The 24,659-nt window shown below is 35.7% G+C and overlaps 1 protein-coding gene across 8 annotated transcripts in view; it reads left to right on the top strand.

The window, feature by feature from the left end:
- CAMK2D (calcium/calmodulin dependent protein kinase II delta) overlaps nucleotides 1–24,659 on the top strand; it is a gene marked incomplete at its 3' end in the record, with an annotated part of 285,398 nt that overhangs the window by 228,029 nt on the left and 32,710 nt on the right. For 5 of the 8 annotated variants that reach the window (XM_079920207.1, XM_079920208.1, XM_079920210.1 and 2 more), the window contains exons 9-13: nucleotides 10,604–10,698; nucleotides 13,019–13,141; nucleotides 13,370–13,453; nucleotides 13,894–13,936; nucleotides 17,248–17,285. In XM_079920207.1, coding sequence (XP_079776333.1) covers nucleotides 10,604–10,698; nucleotides 13,019–13,141; nucleotides 13,370–13,453; nucleotides 13,894–13,936; nucleotides 17,248–17,285 — 383 coding nt within the window. The remainder of the gene's footprint in view (nucleotides 1–10,603; nucleotides 10,699–13,018; nucleotides 13,142–13,369; nucleotides 13,454–13,893; nucleotides 13,937–17,247; nucleotides 17,286–24,659) is intronic. The other 3 variants (XM_079920206.1, XM_079920204.1, XM_079920209.1) reach the window with 1 other exon arrangement.

Genomic DNA, 24,659 nt, shown 5'->3' on the forward strand with positions numbered 1-24,659 from the left:
GCTAACCTTTTAAAATAATGGCATATCTTGTCATAATGGGATTTCACTTCTGTGAAATGTGAGGTAATGTCTAGGGTTGAAGCTCTAACTTACTTGGCTGGAAGAGGGAAAAAAGATAGATGAAGAGTTGTTTCCCCCCTTGTTGTCTGAGCTATATCAGATTCTTGAAAAATGTAAATAAATATTAGATAGATACTGCATGTACACATACAAACATAAGTGCCCCATGTGCGTATACACACACACACACACACACACACCCTCATGAATGCCTCTAGAAACTTAGAGCCACAGGGCATCTCACAGATTTCAGCCCGTTTTGCCATAAGCAGAGCCACCTTCCATTTTCCTCAATCCTATCCTTACCTTTCTTTTTTTTTTTTTCTTTAACATTTTTATTGGAGTATAATTGCTTTACTATGTTGTGTTAGTTTCTGCTGTATAACAAAGTGAATCAGCTATATGTAGACATATATCCCCATGTCCCCACCCACCCTATCCCACCCCTCTAGGTGGTCAAAAAGCACCAAGCTGATCTCCCTGTGCCATGCAGCTGCTTCCCACTAGCTATCTATTTTACATTTGGTAGTGTATATATGTCAATGCTACTCTCTCACTTCGTCACAGCTTACTCTTCCCCCTCCCCGTGTTCTCAAGTCCATTCTCTGTGTCTGCGTCTTTTTTCTTGTTCTGTCCCTAGGTTCATCAGAACCATGTTTTGTTTTTGCTTTTTTTAGATTCCATATATATGTGTTAGTAGACGGTATTTGTTTTTCTCTTTCTGACTTACTTCACTCTGTATGACAGACTCTAGGTCCATCCACCTCACTACAAATAACTCAATTTCGTTTCTCTTTATGGCTGAGTAATATTCCATTGTGTATATGTGCCACATCTTCTTTCTCCATTCATCTGTTGATGGACACTTAGGTTGCTTCCATGTCCTGGCTATTGTAAATAGAGCTGCAATGAATATTTTGGTACATGACTCTCTTTCAATTATGGTTTTCTCAGGGTATATGCCCAGTAGTGGGATTGCTGGGTCATATGGTAGTTCTATTTGTAGTTTTTTAAGGAACCTCCATACTGTTCTCCATAGTGGCTGTATCAATTTATATTCCCACCAACGGTGCAAGAGGGTTCCCTTTTCTCCACACCCTCTCCAGCATTTATTGTTTGTAGACTTTTTGATGATGGCCATTCTGACCAGTGTGAAGTGCTACCTCATTGTAGTTTTGATTTTCATTTCTCTAATGATTAGTGATGTTGAGCATTCTTTCATGTGTTTGTTGGCAATCTGTATATCTTCTTTAGAGAAATGTCTATTTAGGTCTTCTGTCCATTTTTGGATTGGGTTGTTTGTTTTTTTGATATTGAGCTGCATAAGCTTCTTGTATATTTGGGAGGTTAATCATTTGTCCGTTGCTTCGTTTGCAAATATTTTCTCCCATTCTAAGGGTTGTCTTTTCGTCTTGTTTATGGTTTCCTTTGCTGTGCAGAAGCTTTTAAGTTTCATTAGGTCCCATTTGTTTATTTTTGTTTTTATTTCCATTTCTCTCAGAGGTGGGTCAAAAAGGATCTTGCTGTGATTTATGTCATACAGTGTTCTGCCTATGTTTTCCTCTAAGAGTTTTATAGTGTCTGGCCTTACATTTAGGTCTTTTATCCACTTTGAGTTTATTTTTGTGTGTGGTGTTAGGAAGTGTCCTAATTTCATTCTTTTACACGTAGCTGTCCAGTTTTCCCAGCATCACTTATTGAAGAGGCTGTCCTCTTCATTGTATATTCTTGCCTCCTTTATCAAAGATACAGTGACCATATGTGTGTGGGTTTATCTCTTTGCTTTCTATCCTGTTCCATTGATCTATATTTCTGTTTCTGTGCCAGTACCATACTGTCTTGATTACTGTAGCTTTGTAGTATAGTCTGAAGTCAGGGAGCCTGATTCCTTCAGCACTGTTTTTCTTTCTCAAGATTGCTTTGGCTATTCAGTGTCTTTTGTGTTTCCATACAAATTGTGAAATTTTTCATTCTGTCTCTGTGAGACATGCCATTGGTACTTTGATAGGGATTGCATTGAATCTGTAGATTGCTTTGGGTAGTAGAGTCATTTTCACAATGTTGATTCTTCCATTCCAAGAACAACATGGTATATCTCTCCATCTGTTTGTATCATCTTTAATTTCTTTCATCAGTGTCTTACACTTTTCTGTATACAGGTCTTTTGTCTCCTTAGGTAGGTAGGTTTATTCCTAGGTGTTTTATTCTTTTTGTTGCAGTGGTAAATGGGAGTCTTTCCTTAATTTCTCTTTCAGATTTTTCAACATTAGTGTATAGGAATGCAAGAGATTTCTGTGCATTAATTTTGTATCTTGCTACTTTACCAGATTCATTGATTAGCTCTAGTAGTTTTCTGGTAGCATCTTTAGGATTCTCTACATATAATATCATGTCATCTGCAAACAGTGACAGCTTTACGTCTTCTTTTCCAATTTGGATTCATTTTATTTCCTTTTCTTCTCTGATTGCTGTGGCTAAAACTTCCAAAACTATGTTGAATAATAGTGGTGAGAGTGGGCATTCTTGTCTTGTTCCTGATTTTAGAGGAAATGGTTTCAGTTTTTCACCATTGAGAATGATGTTTGCTGTGGGTTTGTCATATATGGCATTTATTATGTTGAGCTAAGTTCCCTCTATGTCTGCTTTCTGGAGCGTTTTTATCATAATTGGGTGTTGAATTTTGTCAAAAGGTTTTACTGCATCTATTGAGATTATCATATGGTCTTTATCCTTCAATTTGTTAATATGGTGTATCACATTGATAGATTTGCATATATTGAAGAATCCTTGCATGCCTGGAATAAACCCAGCTTGGTCATGGTATATGATCCTTTTAATGTGCTGTTGGATTCTGTTTGATAGTATTTTGTTGAGGATTTTTGCATCTATGTTCATCAGTGATATTGGCCTGTAGTTTTCGTTCTTTGTGACATCTTTGTCTGGTTTTGGTATCAGGGTAATGGTGGCCTTGCAGAATGAGTTGGGGAGTGTTCCTTCCTCTGCTATATTTTGGAAGAGTTTGAGAAGGATAGGTGTTAGCTCTTCTCTGAGTGTTTGATAGAGTTCGTCTGTGAAGCCATCTGGTCCTGGGCTTTTCTTTGTTGGACGATTTTTAATCACAGTCTCAATTTCAGTGCTTGTGATTGGTCTGTTTATATTTTCTATTTCTTCCTGGTTCAGTCTCGGAAGGTTGTACTTTTCTAAGAATGTGTCCATTTCGTCCAAGTTGTCCATTTTATTGGCATATAGTTGCTTGTAGTAATCTCTCATGATCCTTTATATTTCTGCAGTGTCAGTTGTTACCTCTCCTTTTTCATTTCTAATTCTATTGATTTGAGTCTTCTCCCTTTTTTTCTTAATGAGTCTGGCTAATGGTTTATCAATTTTGTTTATCTTCTCAAAGAACCAGCTTTTAGTTTTATTGATCTTTGCTATCATTTCCTTCATTTCTTTTTCATTTATTTCTGATCTGATCTTTATGATTTCTTTCCTCCTGCTAACTTTGGGAATTTTTTGTTCTTTCTCTAATTGCTTTAGGTGTAAGTTTAGGTTGTTTATTTGAGGTGTTTTTGTTTCTTGAGGTAGGATTGTATTGCTATAAACTTCCCTCTTAGAACTGCTTTTGCTGCATCCTAGAGGTTTTGGGTCATTGTCATTTGTTTCTAGGTATTTTTTGATTTCTTACCTTTTCTTTTTACGTGTTTTTTTACAGGCAGCCAAATCCCTTTGTGACAAGCCATGACCTATTTAAAGCATATATTTGCCACCAGCTCCCATCTTCTTTAAAGACAGTAGTATCTTTTAATTGCACGCCTAGAATGCCTTGGGATCATGCATCTAACCACAGCAATGTCTTAGATATTCTAATATTACATATTTGGGGCAAATAACCCCCCACTGCCCACTGCCAGGAACATCATAATGGATTCTTCTGCTTTTTGTTACATTTCTGAATCTCTGCTGTGGGTTTAGAATATTGTTTTATCATTTTATTATATGTCTTGATAGTTAAATTAAATTCACTTATAAGATGGTGCACCTTTCCTCATCCCCATCCCCATAATAACCACCAAAGTAACATACGCATTATTTTACTGCTTTTAGGTAATGGCATATCTTGAGAGCAGCTCTTTTTCAACCATCCGTCAGCACTAGCTCTTGCCAATTGAATAACTACTTCTTTGCAAGGCTAGACATTGGGTAGTGTGGTAAGAAATTACATAACCCAGATAATAAAAGAAATGCAGAATAAGCCGTTTAGCAAAATGGCAGGTAATCTTCTATGTGAATTAAACTATGAGCACTCACTAAGGCTGTCTTTGGGCAGTTGACACAGAACAGAGTGAAGCACAGCACTGGTATAATGGCTCAAAGAAGTCTGTGCATTATTTTTATTAGAAACATGCAGTAGTCTGTACACAGGCAATTTCCAATACTCACCACCATTACCTTGCTTTTGTGATCTCACACGGAATATAATCTGACCTGTACCTGGGCTTTGAAAACTACTAGTCCATTACTGGAAAGTAAATGATAGACATTAGTGAAGCAAGAACATAGCCTTGTGTTCTGCCATTAACAACAGTAAATTGATTTTGATAGTTTTCTTGCATATATAGCTAGTTTCATAATTCCCTGATGGGATGAGCAAATGTTTATAGATGTCACTGAATCACTGGTTTTTAACCGAACTTCCTTCTACATCTTGGCTTTAAAAAATAATAAATGTAAGTCTATAAACATAGCGCACACCCCTTATCTTGCTACTTCTCTACCTGAATTAGTTATCAGAACAATTATGAGTGATAATATAGTGGCTATCACAGAATGTACAGTAACTTTTGACAAATCTTTGAAATATTATGGAATATATTTCTTTTTTCTTTCTTGGCCAATTTAGGTCCAGCAACTGTGTGATTTCTGAGCCTTAACCTTTTCATATTTCAGCTGGCATAAGTCAGCATCCAGAGCTTTTTGAGAAAGTATTTACCGTTTTGAAATCACAAGCCTACTGGACAATTTGTTGCTCTTGCCAGCCAGTTCTGCAGCACTTACACTGGACCATTCCTGGTGTGCCTCACGTTTAGAAGGCAATCTGCCCTCATCCCTTATGACCCACGTCCTCATCAGTCTTCAACCCATGAAGCTTTACTCTCAGTCCCAGTCTCTACCAATATCCTCTTATTCTGAACTTACACACTTTCAGACATTTCTCTAGATATAGTATTTATGGTTTCCCTGACTTGATGTTTTTCAAACTGTGGATCACAGATCACATGCTTCAAAGTGACCTACCTGAGTGCTTATCAAAAATACAACTTTTCTGGGACCCACCCACGAGCCATTGAATAAGATTCTCTGTGATGAAGTTCAGGAATTTGCATTTTCACAAGTTTGCCAGGTGATTTTGGTGTACACCAGCATTGGGCAGCATAACTCAGCTAGTTGCAAATTCCTTTAGGGCTGCAAACCTTAGGATTCTTACACTGTAGAGCAGAAGTTGCAAACAAGTGGTCTACAGATATCTTGGCCAGACAGTTGGACCTTTTATTTTGGAGGGTGTTAACATTTATCTTTATAATTTATTATCAGAAGATTTTTTTCTGGAAACCATCAGTTTCTGACTTCTCTAAAGTAATTGAAAGAGCTAATAACAAGATGCTTTTGTTCTTATATGGCCGCTGTACCTGTCAGACAAACGGACACATGCTCTCCCCTGGTTCCTGCCTACCTCACGCCCAGCAGGCACCTGCTCTCTCCTCAGCCTGGTGCCAGAAAGCCTGTCGGTTTGCCACCCCTACCACATGGTGTAAATAGCTTTCATCATCGGAAAAATAATTTTCTAACTTGCTGGCCTTGATCTTTTAGATCTTTGTTCTACCCATCATTGGCTCTGTGGGTCTCAGAGTGTTAGTTGAACACTTTCCCTATTTGAATTGTGATTTATTTATTTATTTATTTTTGCATAAGGGCTAAAAAGGAGCCATACTTATCCCTCGCTAGTTAATTTCCAAACTCCGCCTGCATTTTGCACGCAAGCTCATGCCATGCCCTTTGCTTTCTGAGAAGATGAAGTGGGTGCCTTCTTAGATTGCTCCATTAACTTCCCACTGACTTCTCAAGAGTTTCTCAGCATTGCTTCTTCACCTCTTTTTCCATAAGAACAGCCTTTAGAATGTTTTAATCATTAATGTGATTATAGGTGCAATCATTTTTCTAACTCTAGCTTTTATTAAAATTCAGTTTTGAATGTTCTTGATAATGTAGTCTTTCTACCTAATCAGTAATCAGTGCTTCTCAACTGCTATTCATCAAACATCTCTAGCATCTCCCAAGCACAAATATGTACATAAGATAATGAAAACTAGTGGTAGTTTCCATTTTTTAAAATGTTATAGGAAGCAGACCGTGTCAAAACAGTTTTTTAAACTTTTCATGGAAAATGTTAGGGAAAATTCTCTGCACAAAGTAGAGAGAATAGTAGTATAATGAACTGATGGCTAATCTTCTTTCATCTTCACCACCCTGCTAATTCCTCCACCCCAAGATTATTTAAGTCAAGTCCAATAATAGAAATATTTTTAAATGTCATGTAATAATTGCTTAAAATGATCAAATATCTAGTAATTTTGCTATTTGCCCTCTTGTCTCATAATTTTGCTATCAGTTTGGTCTCTTAAGTCTCTTTTAATTTGTAAGTTCTGCTCCTCTCTCCCTGCCCCTCTTCTCACTCCTCTTTCCTCCTTTCTCAATTTATTTGTTGAAGAAGCGTGTAGTTCCCGCAGAGCACTCCTCAGGGTACCCAATCTTGGTCTCTGTATACCGTTTGCCACTATAAGAAATCAGGATTCCTTATAGAAGTGGCTGATTCCAAGTCTGGATTAGGAAAAGTACAAGATTATCCAGGAGCATCTGGTGATAACCAGAAAGAAGGGAAACTATTAAAGGCCACAGAGTTTGTATTAACAGGACTGAGGACCCAAACTGAAGAGTCTTCTGCTGGTTAAAGATGGGATAACTAGAGGATAAATAAGCAAAATAACAGTAAGGGATTGAAGCATCAAATAAGGTTAAGTCCATGCATTCATAGTAATGGTCTCAATGCATCAGAAATCCTAGCCTTTGGAGGATGCTGGGGAACCAAGGCATTATTTTGAAAACTGATTAATAAAGACGGAAAAAATTAATTACCCTGTCTTTCCTCTATGAACTATATCTCAGGGTAACCAAACAGCTGATGAAGTGAGTTATTCTTAGACTAAGGAAGGTGTAATGGAATTAGAATATCATTATTATTTTGTAACCCCTAATGAAATATCTAGGCAGTGATCATGAAGGGCTAACATCAGGAGAGACGTCTGACATTTGGAGGTCACATCACCCCCTGAAGTGTTCTTGCAAAGAAAATGAAGACCCTTTGATTGGCTTTTAAAGATATTAGTGCTTCAGTTATAGATGTCTTAGTACCATCTTTTTTTCTCTGACCTAGGAGAAAAGTAAAATGTAAGGATTATGAGGAAAATGTAAATTGGATTTTTATTAGTGAGGCAAGAACTCTCAAATAGACAACAAAAACTTTAAAATAATCAAGTTAAAGTGCATAGCTAAAGGAACATGTGGCTGCAGGGAATATTTAAGGCAGAACCGAATTGAAACCTTCCTAGTGAAAGTCAAGGCCTCTTAATTAGACAACACAAACAATTTAAAACTTAAAATGATCATTCTTGCTAAGGTTCATAAGTAAAGAAAAGGTGGCTGCAGGTGATGTTTAAGACATGACTTTGTCAAGGCTGCTTGTGGCTCAAACAATTAAGTCACTTAAACTCTCGGCTTCTGTTTCCTCATCTGTAAAATGGGAGCAATAACATCTACCTCATAGTATTGTATAGAGATTAAATGAGGTAATGCAGTAAAGCACAGGTAAGTGCTCAGCAAGTGTTATCTGCAATAAAATTTACTAATATTATCCTTATTAATGCCACTACTCTCATCGTTCTGTACTTTCAGAAAATAGAGCCACAAAGAAGCACATAACCCAGAAATGCCTTGGAATCTAGTGTAATGAGCAAGGCAAAGTAAGCTTACAAAACAGTGTTTATTTAAATAGGCATTGACAGTTTCACATCAGTCTGCTCAGTAATGTCTATGTAGCTCTTTTCTTTAAATCTTCCAGCCTGAAAGTATTTTTAAATCTACTATATTTATGCTATTATTTTATTAAAAGTACATTTTTCGTAGAAATCCCTCAATCAAGCAATTAAATCATGAGCACTTATCTACACAGTGGCTGCTGATTCTTGGGGAATGAACTGTCTGTGAGCCTCCCCTTCCCAGAGAAGTACATACCAAGTGTCTACCAGTAGATGTAATGCACAAGAACAAAGCATCAGAAGCAGGCGAGGCCTAGGTCCAGAACGCTAAATGTCACAGTTGTGAGTCTGCTTTATAATTTTATAACAGTCTAACTCCAGATGTTTACTAGAAAAATGTCTAATTAAAAATTACTATAAGAGAGTGGACTTGAGGACACGGGGAAAGGGAAGGGTGAGCTGGGACGAAGTGAGAGAGTATCATTGACATACATACACTACCAAATGTAAAATAGATAGCTAGTGGGAAGCAGCTGCATTGCACGGTGCTTTGTGACCACCTAGAGGGGTGGGATAGGGAGGGTGGGAGGGAGACGCAAGAGGGAGGGGATATGGGGATGTATATGTACATATAGCCGGTTCACTCTGTTATACAGCAGCAACTAACACAACATTGTAAAGCAATTGTACTCCAACAAAGATGTTTAAAAAAATTTTTAAATGCAGCCTGTGTTATTAAGCTATGTTACTGAATAAAATTACTCCATAATTTTTCACAAAGAAAAAGAAAATTGCTATAGACTCTTCCAGTTACAAAGCTGATTTTCTTCTTCACCCCCTAAACCATAGCAGAGGGTTAAAACTACTTAGGTGCATCCTCTTTTCTTCTTGCATCCTGAGAACACAAACACAGACTCTCATCATCATCATTGTTATCATTGTCATTAGATGCCTCTGTTAGTAAAAATATGAAAATAAATTTAAATGAATGCACATTGAGTCTGTAATGTAGTGATGGAAAAAATATTTTTATGTTGTGAAGGTGAAGTACCAATATATTGTGATTTTCTGCATTGTCCTTTTTTTTTTTTTTAAACTCCACTGTGGTGAAGTAACTTTAAACCTTGAATTTAAAGCCTTGTTGGGTTTTTATTTAAGAATGTTGCTTAAAATGCTTTATTCCAGTAGTGATCAGCTTTTGAACTGAGTCTTCCTGAAGCAGGTTAGAAAAGTCTAGGGTGAATAAACCCTTGTTTAAAGCCATTTTAGCTGCAACAGTGTTTATCGTATACAGATGTCAAGTCTGATGGACAGGAGCAGGGCTAGGTGTCACTAACAGAATAAAGGTAAGGAAACGAAGAGACCAACTTTGGCAAAGGGATAAAAAAGACTCAGTCACTTCAGTCAATGTATCACCTGTCTTACCACCTCTCCCAGGCTTCCCCAGTTAAGGGGGCTCAGCAAGAGAGACGAAAGCAGGAGACGTCAGAGTAATGGCAGATCTTCCTCCAAGACAAGGAGCTAGAAAAGAAAGTGAAGACCTTAAGCAGGGTAATAAAGTATTTGAAAAGTAGAGGAAGGGACATATGATGATAAAAAGGACAGTCCTGGGAGAAATTTAGACCCCAGATATGATTTCAAGGCAAGTTAAAAACAAGCAAATGCAAGAATTTTTAATTTAAAAGTTAAATCATGTATTGATTAAATTAATTTGTGAATAATTACATATTGATATTTATGAAAAAGATCTCAAATTGTCTTAAAGCTGAGTATTTAATACTTTGAATTTTATGTACAGTTTCACTTTCCTCTTACTTTTCCTTCTTTGTAACATATACTCTTCTGTAGTAACACTGGTTTAGTTGTTTTACTGAAAAACTCTATTTTTGAAGACTAAGGTCATTAAAGAGAAAAGGATTTTCATCTCTTTATATGTTATCCACACTCCCAGGGACCCTGACTATTTAGAGCATGAATCTATAACCAGGGCACAACTGCTCTACAAAATGTCCTAATTAGCAGCAAAATGACTAAGGAAATAAATAACACGTTATGTTTTTAAATGTCAACCTACAAAGTGACTAAAATCACATGGTATCTAAATAGATAAAAGCGCAGAGAGATCATATATAGGCAGCGTTCAGCGAGGCCAAATGTGTCAGCCACGATGGCAGGTGAGCTTCATCTTCAGCGTTGTCCTGCTGTGCATCTTTAGAATTCTTTGGTGCGTGCATTGGACCTGCCGCATTATCCGAGCTCTTGAGCATAGGGGGAACAGCATTCACCCTCCACAGAACACTTCAGAGTAGATCAGAGCATGTCTCTCTGAAGTTTACCAACAATCCAGTTTCCCCTCTTTGAATGGGTGTGGCTTAATATCATTGTGGATCTGCCACGTTTAACTTCTTGTTGTCTGTGACTTAACGTTATGTTAATATGCTCATTCCCTCCAGGGGTCATTCTCTACATTCTACTGGTTGGATATCCACCCTTCTGGGATGAAGACCAGCACAGACTCTATCAGCAGATCAAGGCTGGAGCTTATGATGTATGTAATAAATGTTCATCCAGCTTTAGACGAGGGTTTTTTGTTTATTGACCAAGAACCAGATTTTTTTCATTGCTATTTTAACCATAATTTTCAATAATGTCCCTTATTATTTTCCTCTCTCTTAGGGGAAGGGGGATAAAGAATAAGAAATACAGCATCTATATCCAGTTTCTGTTTCCTTTTAGCTCAATATCTCCTAAGATTGAAAGGAAAACAGTTTGAAGTCTCTAAGGAAGGACCTTGCTTGTCCAAGCATTTGGATCTTAGTGCATTTTAAAACATATAAAAATTAAAAGATTTTTGCTTTAGAAATGGTTACTATCTGTTTAGCTGAACGATATTTTCAAATGCTTATCACATAATTATATACCAACAATACTTTGCAGTGATCCATGTATCAGATAGAACATGTTCCATTCTGTCAGTTTTTTTTTTTTTTATTCTGTCAGTTTTGACTGTTTGTTTTGTTTACCCAGTGGCTTCTCTGAGAGCCTTGATATGAAGAATGGGTTTCACAATTGAAAAATATTTGAAAATCACAATTCCAATACATTTCATTTACAATTAGAATATTTGAAAGTAGGCGTATGAATTAAGTTCTGTATCTGAAGAGCAAGACCCTATCTACTTTGTCTTTAGGGCTTAACTTTGTGCTCTTTGGTATAATTTTCTCTCCTTTGATAAATATGTCTGTAAATGATTTACCACCTCCTCTGGTTTTACCTCACACAGTCCTCTGGAAGTCAGAATGCAAGGTCTGGACATGCTCTTCCTGTGTTATTAAGTGGGCTAAGTGGTAGGCAATATTGGGTCCACCTTCTGTGTACAAGTTAAAAGCTCAATGTGGCTGTGAGAAAAGTTATGAGAACTCTGTATTATATCGTATCAGGTCTCATGACCTCCCCAATGCATTTCTGACTAAACGTAACATTCAGATGGATGTGTGTATCACAGGTATTTGAAATCTTTAATTTTGAAGCATTCCATTTTAGCCAGACTAATGATAATTAAACCAGATTATAATTTACCTGGCCAAGCTAGCACATTCACCATCTTTACAGACTAGAACTAAGCACCTCTCTGGGAAGACACAGCTCTGCAATGCACTGCTTGGTGAATGTGAAGGAATGACTTTGTGAAAGTTAGAAAAATAAGAAAAGGGCCCACCTTTATCTAGGTTGAACCCAGCCCCTCATTTTCTATCAGAAGATCTGCACATCATAAAGAAGCAGGGTTGAGTGTTTCTTCAGTAGTTCCTGATTAGCAATTTTTACAACTGCCCAAAATAAACTTCTGGAATTAAAGTTAAACTGGCAAAAATTTGCAAGTATTAAAGAGTCAATATCATTTTTCTTATGTTTCCTTTTGCCAATGGATCACAAACTGCCCATTTTATGACTACTAAAAGTGCACTAACTTAAGTCCATTAAGGCACAGTGACAATGCCTTTTTTCTCAAGATTGTCTATAAAAATTCATGAATTAAGAAAAGAACCTGATATTTTGTTTATTTAGAAACTAATGCGATATACATTTTTCTTAACCTATCAAGAATATTATTTCTACTAAATATGCTTATTAAGTGAAAGTGAGGTTACATAATTATCAACAAAAATTTATACACAGAAATTTAGAATAAATCTCTTTATCGTATTATTACTATACAAACGGATTACTAATAGAAGTTATGAGAGTAAATTTCATGAACTTTCTTTTGGTGAAATTTATCATTTTTGAAGTGTTAAAATGAAATCCTGCTGAGGCTCAAATTTGTAGTCTCAAATTTCTTCTCACTGCTGCACTCCAAATAGCGACAATTTATAGGTCAGTTTGGGAACAGGAATTGAAGCTGTTTTATTATCTCTGCTATTACTCTTGATGAGTTGTGGAAGGGCATAACACATTATTTTGAACCTTGGCATAGTAGCATGATGATGTGACAGTGTTGCAGCTTTATTGACTTTTGCAAAATTGCATAATTACGCGAAAGGCTGCATAAAATTGAATTTTCATATCAAAGCAAATACGCTTTGAGAGGACTAGAAGACTGAGTTTATTTTTCCAAATTTAAGAATGTATCAGTAGTTATGGCAATTTAGTGTACATGTTTGTCCCTTATCAATTACACTCAATATCTTAATATATAGATATATACATAGAGGGGGGATATATATATCTACATCAGTTTGTCTATATGTAGATACAATTTAACTTATACAAGAAATTCACTGCTTAAGGAAATTATTAGTATATTTGGCTCTTCTCTGTTCCACTGAGTGTATCTATTTTTTAAACCCTTTATAAACATATTTTTAAAGTTTCCATCACCGGAGTGGGACACAGTGACTCCTGAAGCCAAAGACCTCATCAATAAAATGCTTACTATCAACCCTGCCAAGCGTATCACAGCCTCGGAGGCACTGAAACACCCATGGATCTGTGTAAGTGACAGTTCTCCGAAGATCTCAGGAGAGCAAATAAAAAATACATTCTCCTTTAAAATTTGTCTTACAAATAGTCTTGGCAAATTCATTATTAGGAAACTCTTGAAGTTGAATGCTTGTAAGTCTGTCAGATGGATGCAGGCACCATTAATAAAAATTTGATGAAGTTAAGGAATGAATATCTTTTAAACATCCTCAATTAAGTTTATTTTTCTCCTCTTCCAGCAACGTTCTACTGTTGCTTCCATGATGCACAGACAGGAGACTGTTGACTGCTTGAAGAAATTCAATGCCAGAAGAAAACTGAAGGTAAGAACGTTTCCACTTTTGTGAGGAGGGAGATTTGGCAGCGTGAGCAGTGAGGTTCTGTGTGAAGAACGGAGCAAAGGCTTTTAAATGTGTAAGCCTCAGTACTCTTCTTCTTCTGGGTCTTTGGGAAATGGAATCTACACTGGAATTACAGCTACGATGAAGAGCTAGGATCACTGGCCATGCGTGCCATGGTCCCTCCCTTCAGTGGAAAACAGCTGTGCAGGTTAATAACTGGAATCTGGCCGCACCCACAAGGGTGGTCCCAGCATTATGAGAAACATAGGCCTGCTACTCTCAGGAAACCAAAAACAAAAACAGACAAAAATGCCCTGACTGAAAGTAAGGCTAGGAGAAGACTTACTGTCAAACACTGCTTCTTTGTTAGGCCAGTGATTTGCAAAGGCAGCATTAATTTCGTGTTCTTATCGCCCTGACAGGGTGCCATCTTGACCACTATGCTGGCTACGAGGAACTTTTCAGGTACACGCGTTAAGAACTCTGCTCTTGATCCCCTCCTCTCCTCTCTGGTATCTCTTTTGGAATTTAATTTTAAATTCTTTAATAATTAGAAAAACACTGTTGTTCGGGGATGGCAAATGTATGCCATGGATTCCTTCCACGCCTGTGGCTGCCATGAGGCTCTTACCTGGGTGCTGTCTCGTAGAGGCGTCAGGCCCGTGACTATACTCTCCACGAGGGCACCCAGGCAGCCCCACCTCTAGTCAGCACTGGAGCAGGACACGAAACCCCTCTGTCACCCCTGCTGGGGTGCACACAGTTTGGAACTACGTCCTCCCCTCAGCTGGAAGCTCAGCATTTTGAACGTAGAATTAATTGATATCTCATAAAGTAATAACTATGAATAGTTTCTTGTTTTTGTCTCATTCTCTCAGGGAATCCCAGTAAGCAAGATTTTTAGAAGAAGGCCATTATTGAGGAACCCAATTCTCTTAGGCCTAAGTTCTTTTGAAAGTACAGTTCTGTAGTATCTTGGCCTGCTATAAGAATGATTACAACTTTCAAAGGTATCTAAACTCAAGAATTTACAGAGAACCTACCCCACAGTAATAAACGTTCCTTGAAATGATTTCTTGGTAAAAATAAGTTTGTTTAAATAATGGGCTAAAAAAAGCTAAACTATTTCTTTATTGTAGAAGTGACTTGCCAAAGTCAACATAAAGTATATACCTTTTCCAGAAACTGAGTTTTGGAACTCCTTTTTTTGATAGGTTACCTCAAAGGATCAGGTTTCCAAAACTAAAATTTTGGTAAAAGCTCATCAGTCTCATGTATGGAGAGGGACTGAAGCAGCAAGACTGTTGCATTGGTAAAGCTTACTGTTTGGCTGTTTAAACTTGGAACAATTGTCAGACGATTATACCAAAAATACTACCTTTTTACTTTGCTTACTGTTTGTATAAGAGTGATCTGCAGCATCAAGTTGTCCAGCTATGTCTTCAGTAATTTATTCCTGCTACATACTTCACTTCTGGGTATTGTAGTGATGTCAGGTGATGATCCATATCATTATCATGTTTTCCAAATTTCTCAACCAATTTCTAGTTACTGTTTACCATTTTATTAAATGGTCACCTTTTGTCTCCCATTGTATATAATGTGAGTTCATAGGAGGCTTTCCAAAGGCTTCCACTGACCTGTTAAACAGCAACAATGATAATAATACAATGAGTAACGCTGCAGACTGAGGGACTGTGTTAGTCAATTGTATGTATTTTGTCCAATTTGTTTGGTGTAGTAAAATCTTGTTACTGCCTTTGTCAAGTTACCTGTTTTATGAACAGTTGATTAATATAGTTGACATTTATATGGGTGAGTTCAGTATCTCATTAAATATTAACTGATATATGCTATATTCAAATAAGTTAATATTCACTGTGGCCCAGTCATTAGTGAATCACTAAAAAGTAGGATGATTTATATGGTATGTATTGTTAATGACAAACTAACTTGAAAAATCTCCAGAATTAAGATTGTACATTTTGTTGAAGTCTCACGCATAAATTGGGCCTTTAGTAATATATGTACCCATGTATAGAAGCGTTTTACCTCACATTTTCCTTGTCATCATCGTGTAAACTAAAAACTCACGACTAATATGTGGATTTGATATTGTTTCTGAATGTCTTAGCATGAAAAGCAAACTTTTTTTTATCCGTCATTTCAAAACCAACTGATACAACATTAGACGCAGTTACATCTTATAGTTGATATTGCATTTTAGTTTTGAGTATTCATTCTGTTTCATTGCCAGACATGCTCTTTAAAGTAACTTGTCCATGAGTATATGGTTATAAAGTTGTTTTTATTTTTTCTTTTCTCCCGTTATGTGGAATGTATTTCTTGTGAGGTAAGGTGAATAGTAAGCAAAAGGGACATTTCTGCATCTCCCAGGCCAAATCCCTGCTTACCCTGAATCATTGTCTTCTCTTCGCTTGCTATTGCAATTCCAATTATTCTGAGTTTGCTTTCTAACCTATTAACTGCCACAGGATTTACTTAATATTGCTTCTTAGCTCCAGGTACACAGTATTATAGCTAAGGCTACTATTTCTTACAGCCTTATTAATAATAAATTAATAGCTTTGTTGCTAAAGACTAAATAAAATTAACATTTTTGTATCTTTTAAATAAATTTAAAATTTATCAAAGTGCTATCAAAATAATGGCCCAAATCAAACAGATGTCAGGAAATTACATGTTCATGCAGTTCTATTATAGCTAGGTATTTCCATTTCAGATACCAAATTCTATTCTGATGTACTTAAATAACTATATATATATAATTAACATTAAATGGAAGCATAAGTGTGTACTTTGTCCTACATGTTTGTGGATGTTCTACACTTGATCTACTAATTGTCGTTGACAGTTACATAATCTGTTCACCGTGTATGTACCCATTCATAAGTATATTTTTCACTTCACTTTTTAATATACTCAAGGAGTTCAGTAACAGAAGGAATGCTAAAAGCTCCCTCCAAAAAAGTAAAATTTCATGTAAGACCATGTACTTTAGGAGTTCTCTGATTTACTTGAAGATTTCATTTTGTTTTCTATCTCGCCTCAAATTTTATGATTTTTAATTTTTCAGTGTAAAAGGCTTTTGTCTATGACCTTTGTATTCTGATTTTGAAGTATAAGGAAATACATAATACCTTTTTTTAAAGGTCATATGCTAAGCATTTAAAAAATTTGCTCTAGGTCAATAATATACCATTTCATTTTAAGTATAGTTATTAATATTTTTGTAAAAATGAAATTATCTGATTTCAAATATATATTTATTAAAAAGAATGTTATTTAGCCAGAGAAAATTGTCACAAATGAGTTTTAAACCTCTAGGAAGAGGGACTTAAGTGGCAGAACTGATACTTTTGGTGTGAATGAACATGTAATACAATCTGTGAGCTGATGTCTAAAGACTTGAAATCAACTTTCTGGATTACAAAAGCATAGTCCAGTTAAAGTTCCAGTATCCTTTTCACAGCCAACAGTGAAATAAAGTCCAATAATATAAGTGGCAAAGTGTCCAATTATATTCAATGAACTAAATAAGAATTTAGTTCTAAATTTGATGTGGCAAGACCAAGAAAAGTGATACTGTATTTCAATGTCCTGTAAGCTCGCGCTCATCAATGTGACCTTGATAACTTGGCATATGTTAGCCATAAATCAGTAAAGGTGGTAGAAGGAAACAATAACCTGTTTTGTTGCCTGGCTATCGGTTTCTATGGATAACTCACTAAACTGATTTTACTCTCGTTTTGCAGCAGCCAAGAGTTTGTTGAAGAAACCAGATGGAGTAAAGGTAAGTTAAACAGGTGCTCCTAAACTCATTTCTGACTTTCAGATGCTGGATTATTTTTAAATGTTAAATATAAGTTCTAAGTCATTGCAGCTTATACTTTTTATAGTTCCTGATAAAGGATGCAGGTTGAAATATAAAATAATTTAATGTACAGGAATGACTAATATTTATACCAAGAAAAGCTGCATTTTTTCTACTTATTATATATTAAATAATCATGACAAAATAAGACTTTATATGGAGTTACCATAGAAACTGAACGTCTAAATCCTCTCTGTTTTACTACATCCTCAAACTGTCATGGTGACCTGAAAATCCCTGAAAACCAAATGCTTTTCCAAATAGTTATGCTATGTTCTTGAAGGCTGCTGAAATTTAAAGCCCATGGGGGGGAAAAATCAAATCATTGAGTCTAGGAAATCAAAATTCAAATGACTATATTTCTCTGCTTGGGCAGTTTTTATAAAGGTCTTAATTGTTCCTGTTCTTCTATCATAAGGTATTGAGGCAGACTTAACATGAATATCCTGAACAAATAATTAGAAAAATTTTCCAAGAAAGATAATGGCAGAATATTTTGACTTTCTTGGATTTCTAAACAAAATAGTACAGCTTATTTTCTACTGATCCTGTTTTGTTTCATAGGAATTTACCTTTGATTGAATATAACCTTATACATGCATTGTGTTTGTTATCTTTCCAGAGTATTACCTCGATGTTTTATTTCTTTAATCCTTTTCTTTCTCTTCCACTGGCAGACACCTACATTCCTCATGAACACTTCAACGTTCTTGGGAATTAATTAACTTTCTAACATTTAAACTTGACCCAAAGTCAAGTGGTCAGTTCATTTTGAATATATAACTTAGAAAATCATCTGTCACTTCTCATGTTCACGCCCAGTCATTTCTTCAGCACCTGTCTGTGTGTGATTTGGGAATTTCCAGAGCTATGGTGACCATGCACTTGTGATTCCCGTTAGGTTGGCATTTACCTTTGATTAATTCCTGTCCTCAACCTGTAATATTCTCTTCCTTCTGCTTAGTTTATTCAACTTAAAGTTCAGTAATGACTGTTGATGTCTGCTTTTTTCCCAATGTAACATTGGTGGAAATGTGATATTTTAAATTTTCCAAATGTTTTATTCCCTTGTGTTTTTCTGTATTGTTTGGTGATACAGAGCTCACAGTTTCTATTGAGACATTTATTTTTACTACTATCCTTATATAGAAAGAAACATTTCCAGAACTTTTTTCTTCCAGTCAACTTATAGTTCACCTTTAAAGACAAAATTATTCTGTGCTCCATGCTTTGATACTTTAAAAATTCAACCGGTCATATTTTGTTTCTTTTCCTTTCTCTTTGACTGGTCAATTCAGAAAAGGAAGTCCAGTTCGAGTGTTCAGATGATGGTGAGGATCTCTATCTGCCAGATTTCTCCTCCTGTGAAAATTCATACTTAGGAATAGAACAGTCTTATTTGCCTAAGTTAGTGTAAGTGGAGAAAGTATAGGATCATTACAGGTTAATGTTAATTAACTATCAAACACAGTGCCCATGTTCAAATATTATTGTTTTTCTTTGAAATGGAATTTTTGAAATATGTAAAAAGTTTATACCGTCATCCATATGCTATTAAAAAAGTGCAGTTTTCTCCTAAAACTGAAGAAACCATGACATAATTAATGTCTATAATTATTGTGAAAAGTGAAGGAACACTATAGGATTATTTTTAAATGGTGATCATGATTACTAAGATAGGAGTGATTCTTAGTCCAGATAAACCAGAATGCATCCACCATGGAGTTTTATAAATTGTGTGAAAGTGATCTTACAAGGATTCATCCAAGTTAAGCACCTTTGGAAAAAATATTTATTAACCTTAAAACTGAATGAGCTCAACACCTGAAAAATAAGAATATCTTGCCCATGCCTTATTCTTATTATTCTTATAACATAAGAATAGTTCAGCACATAATTTAAATATCTGGTTTCATTTAATTTTTTAAATAAAAATACTCTGCTTCCATAATATAAAATAAATACATTTCACAAACAGAAGTGCCAGAGCTCTTGTATATTTAAAAGACAGCTGTGGTTGAGCCCATACTTGATACCTGATTCTTTAAAAGGAAGTCCTCCTAGCCTTTTACCTAGAAATTCTCCTGTTATTTTAAATTAATCAATATTACAAATACCTTCAAAAGATTTTCTACAGTAAAAAAATCATTAAGCTAAACTTTAACCAAAATGTTTTTAACTGTACATTTAAACACAAGTAAAAGTGGTGGTTGAGGGACATATTCATTTAATTCATATTTGCCATGCCTAACAATAAAGGATGGCTCATCCAGCCAGAATGACCTTCATTTGGAAGAGACGACAGTGTGTGTATGCTGTGTATCTGTGTGTGAACGTGTGTGGGAACGTGTGTGTTGATGTGTGTGCGCTTATACGGTTATGTTTGTGTGCGTAGGTATGCCCGTGAGATATTTCCACTAAAATAAAGCAGTTCTTGGCAACCACAACCTAGGGAAAAAAATCAAGTCTCATATCTCAGAACAGAAAAGATCTCAGTATATTCCTCTTTCATTCTTTGCAATCACTGATACAAACTAGATGGATTATATTAAATACCTGTGGGCTTTAATCTTAAACACTTCTGATCATTTGATAAGAAGTCAGCTGTGTTTTGCCAAGCACTCTTCCTGAATAGGAAATTATTTGCATGTGTGTCCCTCCTCTTTTCTCATATATTCTGTACTAAAGTGAATACTGAATTTTGACCCTTCTTTAATAAACTCCATTATCTCTTATCTTTTTGGCTATTGCACAAATTTTATGTTAAATTCTGCACACTTCTATTTAAAGAAAAATTTTAAACTATCCTCGAAACATAGATTGATGGTCTAATATTTAAAGAGTTTTCCAGTAAAGGGCACCAAGTTTTCTCTCTTTTCTTGCATGTCACTGAGCGCAGTGTTATAGTGTATTTAAATAATACTGGTACCAAATAGTCACACAAATAGGAATGAATAGAAAAGCAAATTATTACGTACCCAAGTTAATTTTTTGGACCTTCTGTCTTCCTCTCAGTGTCAGTTTCAGTGTGATCTGTAGGTATAAAATATGAAAGAAAAGAATGCTTAGAAAGTCTAAACAATTAAATTTGTGTAATTGCTTATAAATATTCATTTGGTATTCATTTATTTTATGCAGAATGTTTTTCTCTTTAAGTCCTTAAGTACATTTATACTAAAATTATGGGATGTATTTTTTAGATAATAATATGTAAAGAAAACAACTAGATAATATAGTGCAAGAAAATGAATGTTAATTTATATTTGTTTGATAATCACAATGTCATGCATGAGTTTAAATGAATGTTGAGTATTACTTTTCAGTCTCTGATTCTTTAGTAACCAAACTCAATTGTAGTTTCAAGTTGCCACTTGTCAACAAAGTCTTCTCTGGGCCATTACAATACTTATTGACCCTCTGAGTTGTTTTCAGAGTGGCTTCCATAGTGATAATGATCTTTCTTTAAGGTCAAAACCAATTATGTTAAAGCAAGGGAATGGTATTACCAAATAGTCTTCAACAATAGCAGTAATTTGATAGAATACATAGTGTTTTCCTCTCAAACAATTGTGAAAAATAAAGTCATTTTGCATCCAGAATATAGTAAGGAGTTCGATTTGCTCATTTATAATTGAAGATGTATTTTTTAAAGGAGACCCAGACTTATCATGTTAAGATATTTTACTATAAAGCCTGCATTTCATCGGAAGACATAAGTTTTTAATTTGATTCCTACTAAACAAAATGATGATGGCTGCCCAGAGAAAGACAGTCTATGTGTGACTCCAGGCTCAAGGATCAAATGAAAAAAGGAATGTATTCATAACAATGAAAATTGGAAGCTGGGGAACAGAATCCAACCTGCAGAGTATGAAAATGTTTACATTTATTTCATACTCTGACACTTGATTTGAGCTCCGTTGAAGCAGCTCTTTGTCTGTTTGCTAAGGTGGCACAGCCAAAGCAGCCAAGTCCGTTTTGTCATTCCGCCATCACAGACACAGTCCTAGCCCGGGTGTGACCATCGGAGACTAGAATTGATCGTCATTCCTGTCAGTCATCACCGTGTCTTTCACATTCATCTTCAGTGGCTCTTTATTTTCATGTCTATATCTCCACGTAGACATGCTGTGTATAGAGACATTGGCTACCGAGGGGTTTAAGGCATCTCTGTTTCTATTTTCTGCATACCTACAGATAAACAACAAAGCCAACGTGGTAACCAGCCCCAAAGAAAATATTCCTACCCCGGCGCTGGTATACCTGGACTCTTTGTAACCCTTCTTAAGTTCTTTACTGTTTTTGGTGTTTCTCTCATTTGCTTTCACTATATAGATACATACATTTTTTATTTTTATTTTTTTGGATTTTGTTCTTGTTTTTGCTTTCTAAGATATGAGAAAAGTTCTTTTCTTTTTGTTAAGGTAGTTGTCAAACAGTGTGTTCCTAACATGAGATGACCTCATTTCATTGTTGACCATTGTACTGACAATAGCTGTGGTCTTCAGTTAAAAGTGTTGCATGCTGCCTTAGAAATACCGTAGAATGCGCTTTGGTTGCTCTTAGCTCTTCTTTTGATGATAGCTCTAGATATGCAAAGAGTGGTTTCTTCTTTTCCTGACACAACTGTTGACATCAAGGAGAGCTAAGAGGATTACTGCCAGACAAAAGTAAATGTGGACCTTATTCAGAGTTCCCGTTTCTCTCTTATTATGACAGCAGGGCTTTGTAAGACCTCACTTTCTGAGATAAAGAGGCACTGGATAATTTAAAGCTTTTTGTTTGTTGTGTTTTAAATTAAATTATCACTGTTTCACTTTAATCCAAAGGATGAAATTGCATAGCACAGAGCTTTGAATTATCAATGGGAATCAGTTTTTTCCATTTCTATCAAATTCACACTATTAACAACTCAATCAGTTTAACACTTTGAGACCATATTATGTTGAAATTCAAGGTTTGAATACTGGCATTCAGTGTTCTTAGTTCCATAATGTTTTCCCCAAATTATTCCATGTTTTGATTTATGAGTTTCAGAAATGTTAATGGTTTTTTACTGTCCTGTGTACTGTTAATTTCAGATGAATGGAAAATGTTAGGGAGATTGTCCCACTAGAGTTAACCAGAAGGCTCAATTTAAAAACATTTAAAGGAAGGACACATCAAGATAGCAGGTTACTTACTAGCAAAAAAAGACAGTGTTGATCATACCTCCAGCCAGGGAAGGGAAGAAGGACGGCAGTAAATATGCTTTCTAAGTACTCAGCATAAAGTGTAGTGGAGATGAGATAGTCTAGTGGGCAGAGTGCTTATGATTGAAGAGCATTCTCCATGGGTTGCAGTAACTCCCAGTTGCTAGGACATCATATAATGAAAGTGCCAAGCATGCCGTTGATGTATTGACACTGAATCGTTTTTTACATCAGTTATTTGACTGTTATTTTCCGCTTGGGACTATTTCTTCAGTTTTCTAGTAGAAAGTAATAGGAAAAATAATATATTCTTCATGGAGAAACATGACTTTACGAACAAATCTTTCATGTCAGTCTATAAAACAGAAATTTCTTATATATATATGAATTAACATGGGATTTAACAGCATTGTGTCTCAAATTACAGTGTTTATATGATTAGTTCTAGAACCTTTTCAGTGTTTCTCAGAATTTCTTATGGACTTGTGAAATACATTCTTTAGGATAGCCCTTTTTTAAGTGTTGTCCAGTGATTCTAGGTTTCCCAAGGGTATTTATCTGTGTATTGTGACACCATAATTTGTTCTCAAATTAATACAGCTGTAAAATATCTTCACAAAGACTTTGAGATCATCTCAGAAAGTTCTAATCTCCAGTGCCCTTGGCCAGTTTTCTATGGGACAGATATTAACAGGCTGTTTGTTAAAGATATAGGACTTTGTGAAACAGCAAGTGCCTCTTTAGGTCTCCAAACTTCAAAGCCTTGTCTGTATACTGATCACGAATAAGGTCTCGTGCATGCTGCTGCTGGGTACTGAGGTGCTGTATCTCATGGACTCACCAGGGAGATCGTTCATCAGAGATCTTGTCAGCTGCAACCTCTGACAGTAGTTAACATTGCTTAAGCTCTTGTCACTATTTAGTTGTGTCAGCTGGCTCACTCTGCTCTGTCCCTGCACTAGTTAAGAATGTACTTACCGATGCAAACTGTTTCTTTCTCCATTTTGTTCTCACTCAGGAGCCCCAAACTACTGTAATCCACAACCCTGATGGAAACAAGGTATTCAGAAAGAATCAACATCATCTTGCTTTAATAAGATTACACATCTCATCAAATATTCAAAGCAAAATTAATTCATAATCTCAAATTAGGAAAGAAAACCCTTACCCTTTTCTACCATACTTTCTTTTGGGCCTAATTTATCTGGAACTATACACATATTTCTTTGAAAACAAAAATGAATGACATTGTGAAAGAGAAATGAATGGTGCAATTAGTCAGTAAAAGTGCAGTTAACAAGTCTGTATGTCGAGATGACTGTGTATCTTAAGCAATTCCATCTGGTTTTCCCCCCCATGCCTGTCTGCATTGTACTTTAGATGTGTTCTGCATGAAATTTTAGAATTTCTTGCTATATCATTCCACTATCTTCAAAAAAATCAACTTGAGTTCATAGTTATTTGTTTAAATTTAATGTTGCTTTTGAATTTTATTCATTCTGTTGTCATAGTGTGCTTTTTGTTTTCTTTTAATTCCCTGTTGTTTGTGGTGTTTTTGTTGTTTGGCATGGATTTGAGGATAATCAGGGAGTTTCACTTCTTGTGAAGTATGTTTGTTTTTGTTTAATTATATGCATTTCAGTAACAGACATGTAACTGCTTATCCTGAAAGAAGACTATGATGTTTCCTGTCCATTGTAAATTGTTTGCATAGCACGTTAACTAAATAACAGTACTTGTATACATGTCCGTAGGGTGAAAGGAGGCAGTTCCCGAACGTATTCCATCTTTCTGCTTTGTTACTTCTCATCCATTATTATATCTCTAAGGGGAGGGAAAAATACTTCATCAGACTTTTCTCAAATTTTAGGTATAGTCATGGGTCTTACTTTTCCTTACTCTTATCTACAGTGTTAAAGTCTTAGAAAACACATTTCCTCTGGTCTAACATTTAGTTGGTCAATATTAAAATTACTAAAGTAAAAAAACATGAAGTGTTATGTTCCTTAATATGAGATGTATTTTACAGTCGTGACACTTACAATGTTCTGAGTCCCTAAAAGACTCGAGGTAGTCAGGAGCATCACACATGTGAACAATT

The sequence above is a fragment of the Stenella coeruleoalba genome (assembly GCF_951394435.1).
Source record: "Stenella coeruleoalba genome assembly, chromosome: 4".
Classification (NCBI taxonomy): Eukaryota; Metazoa; Chordata; class Mammalia; order Artiodactyla; family Delphinidae; genus Stenella; species Stenella coeruleoalba.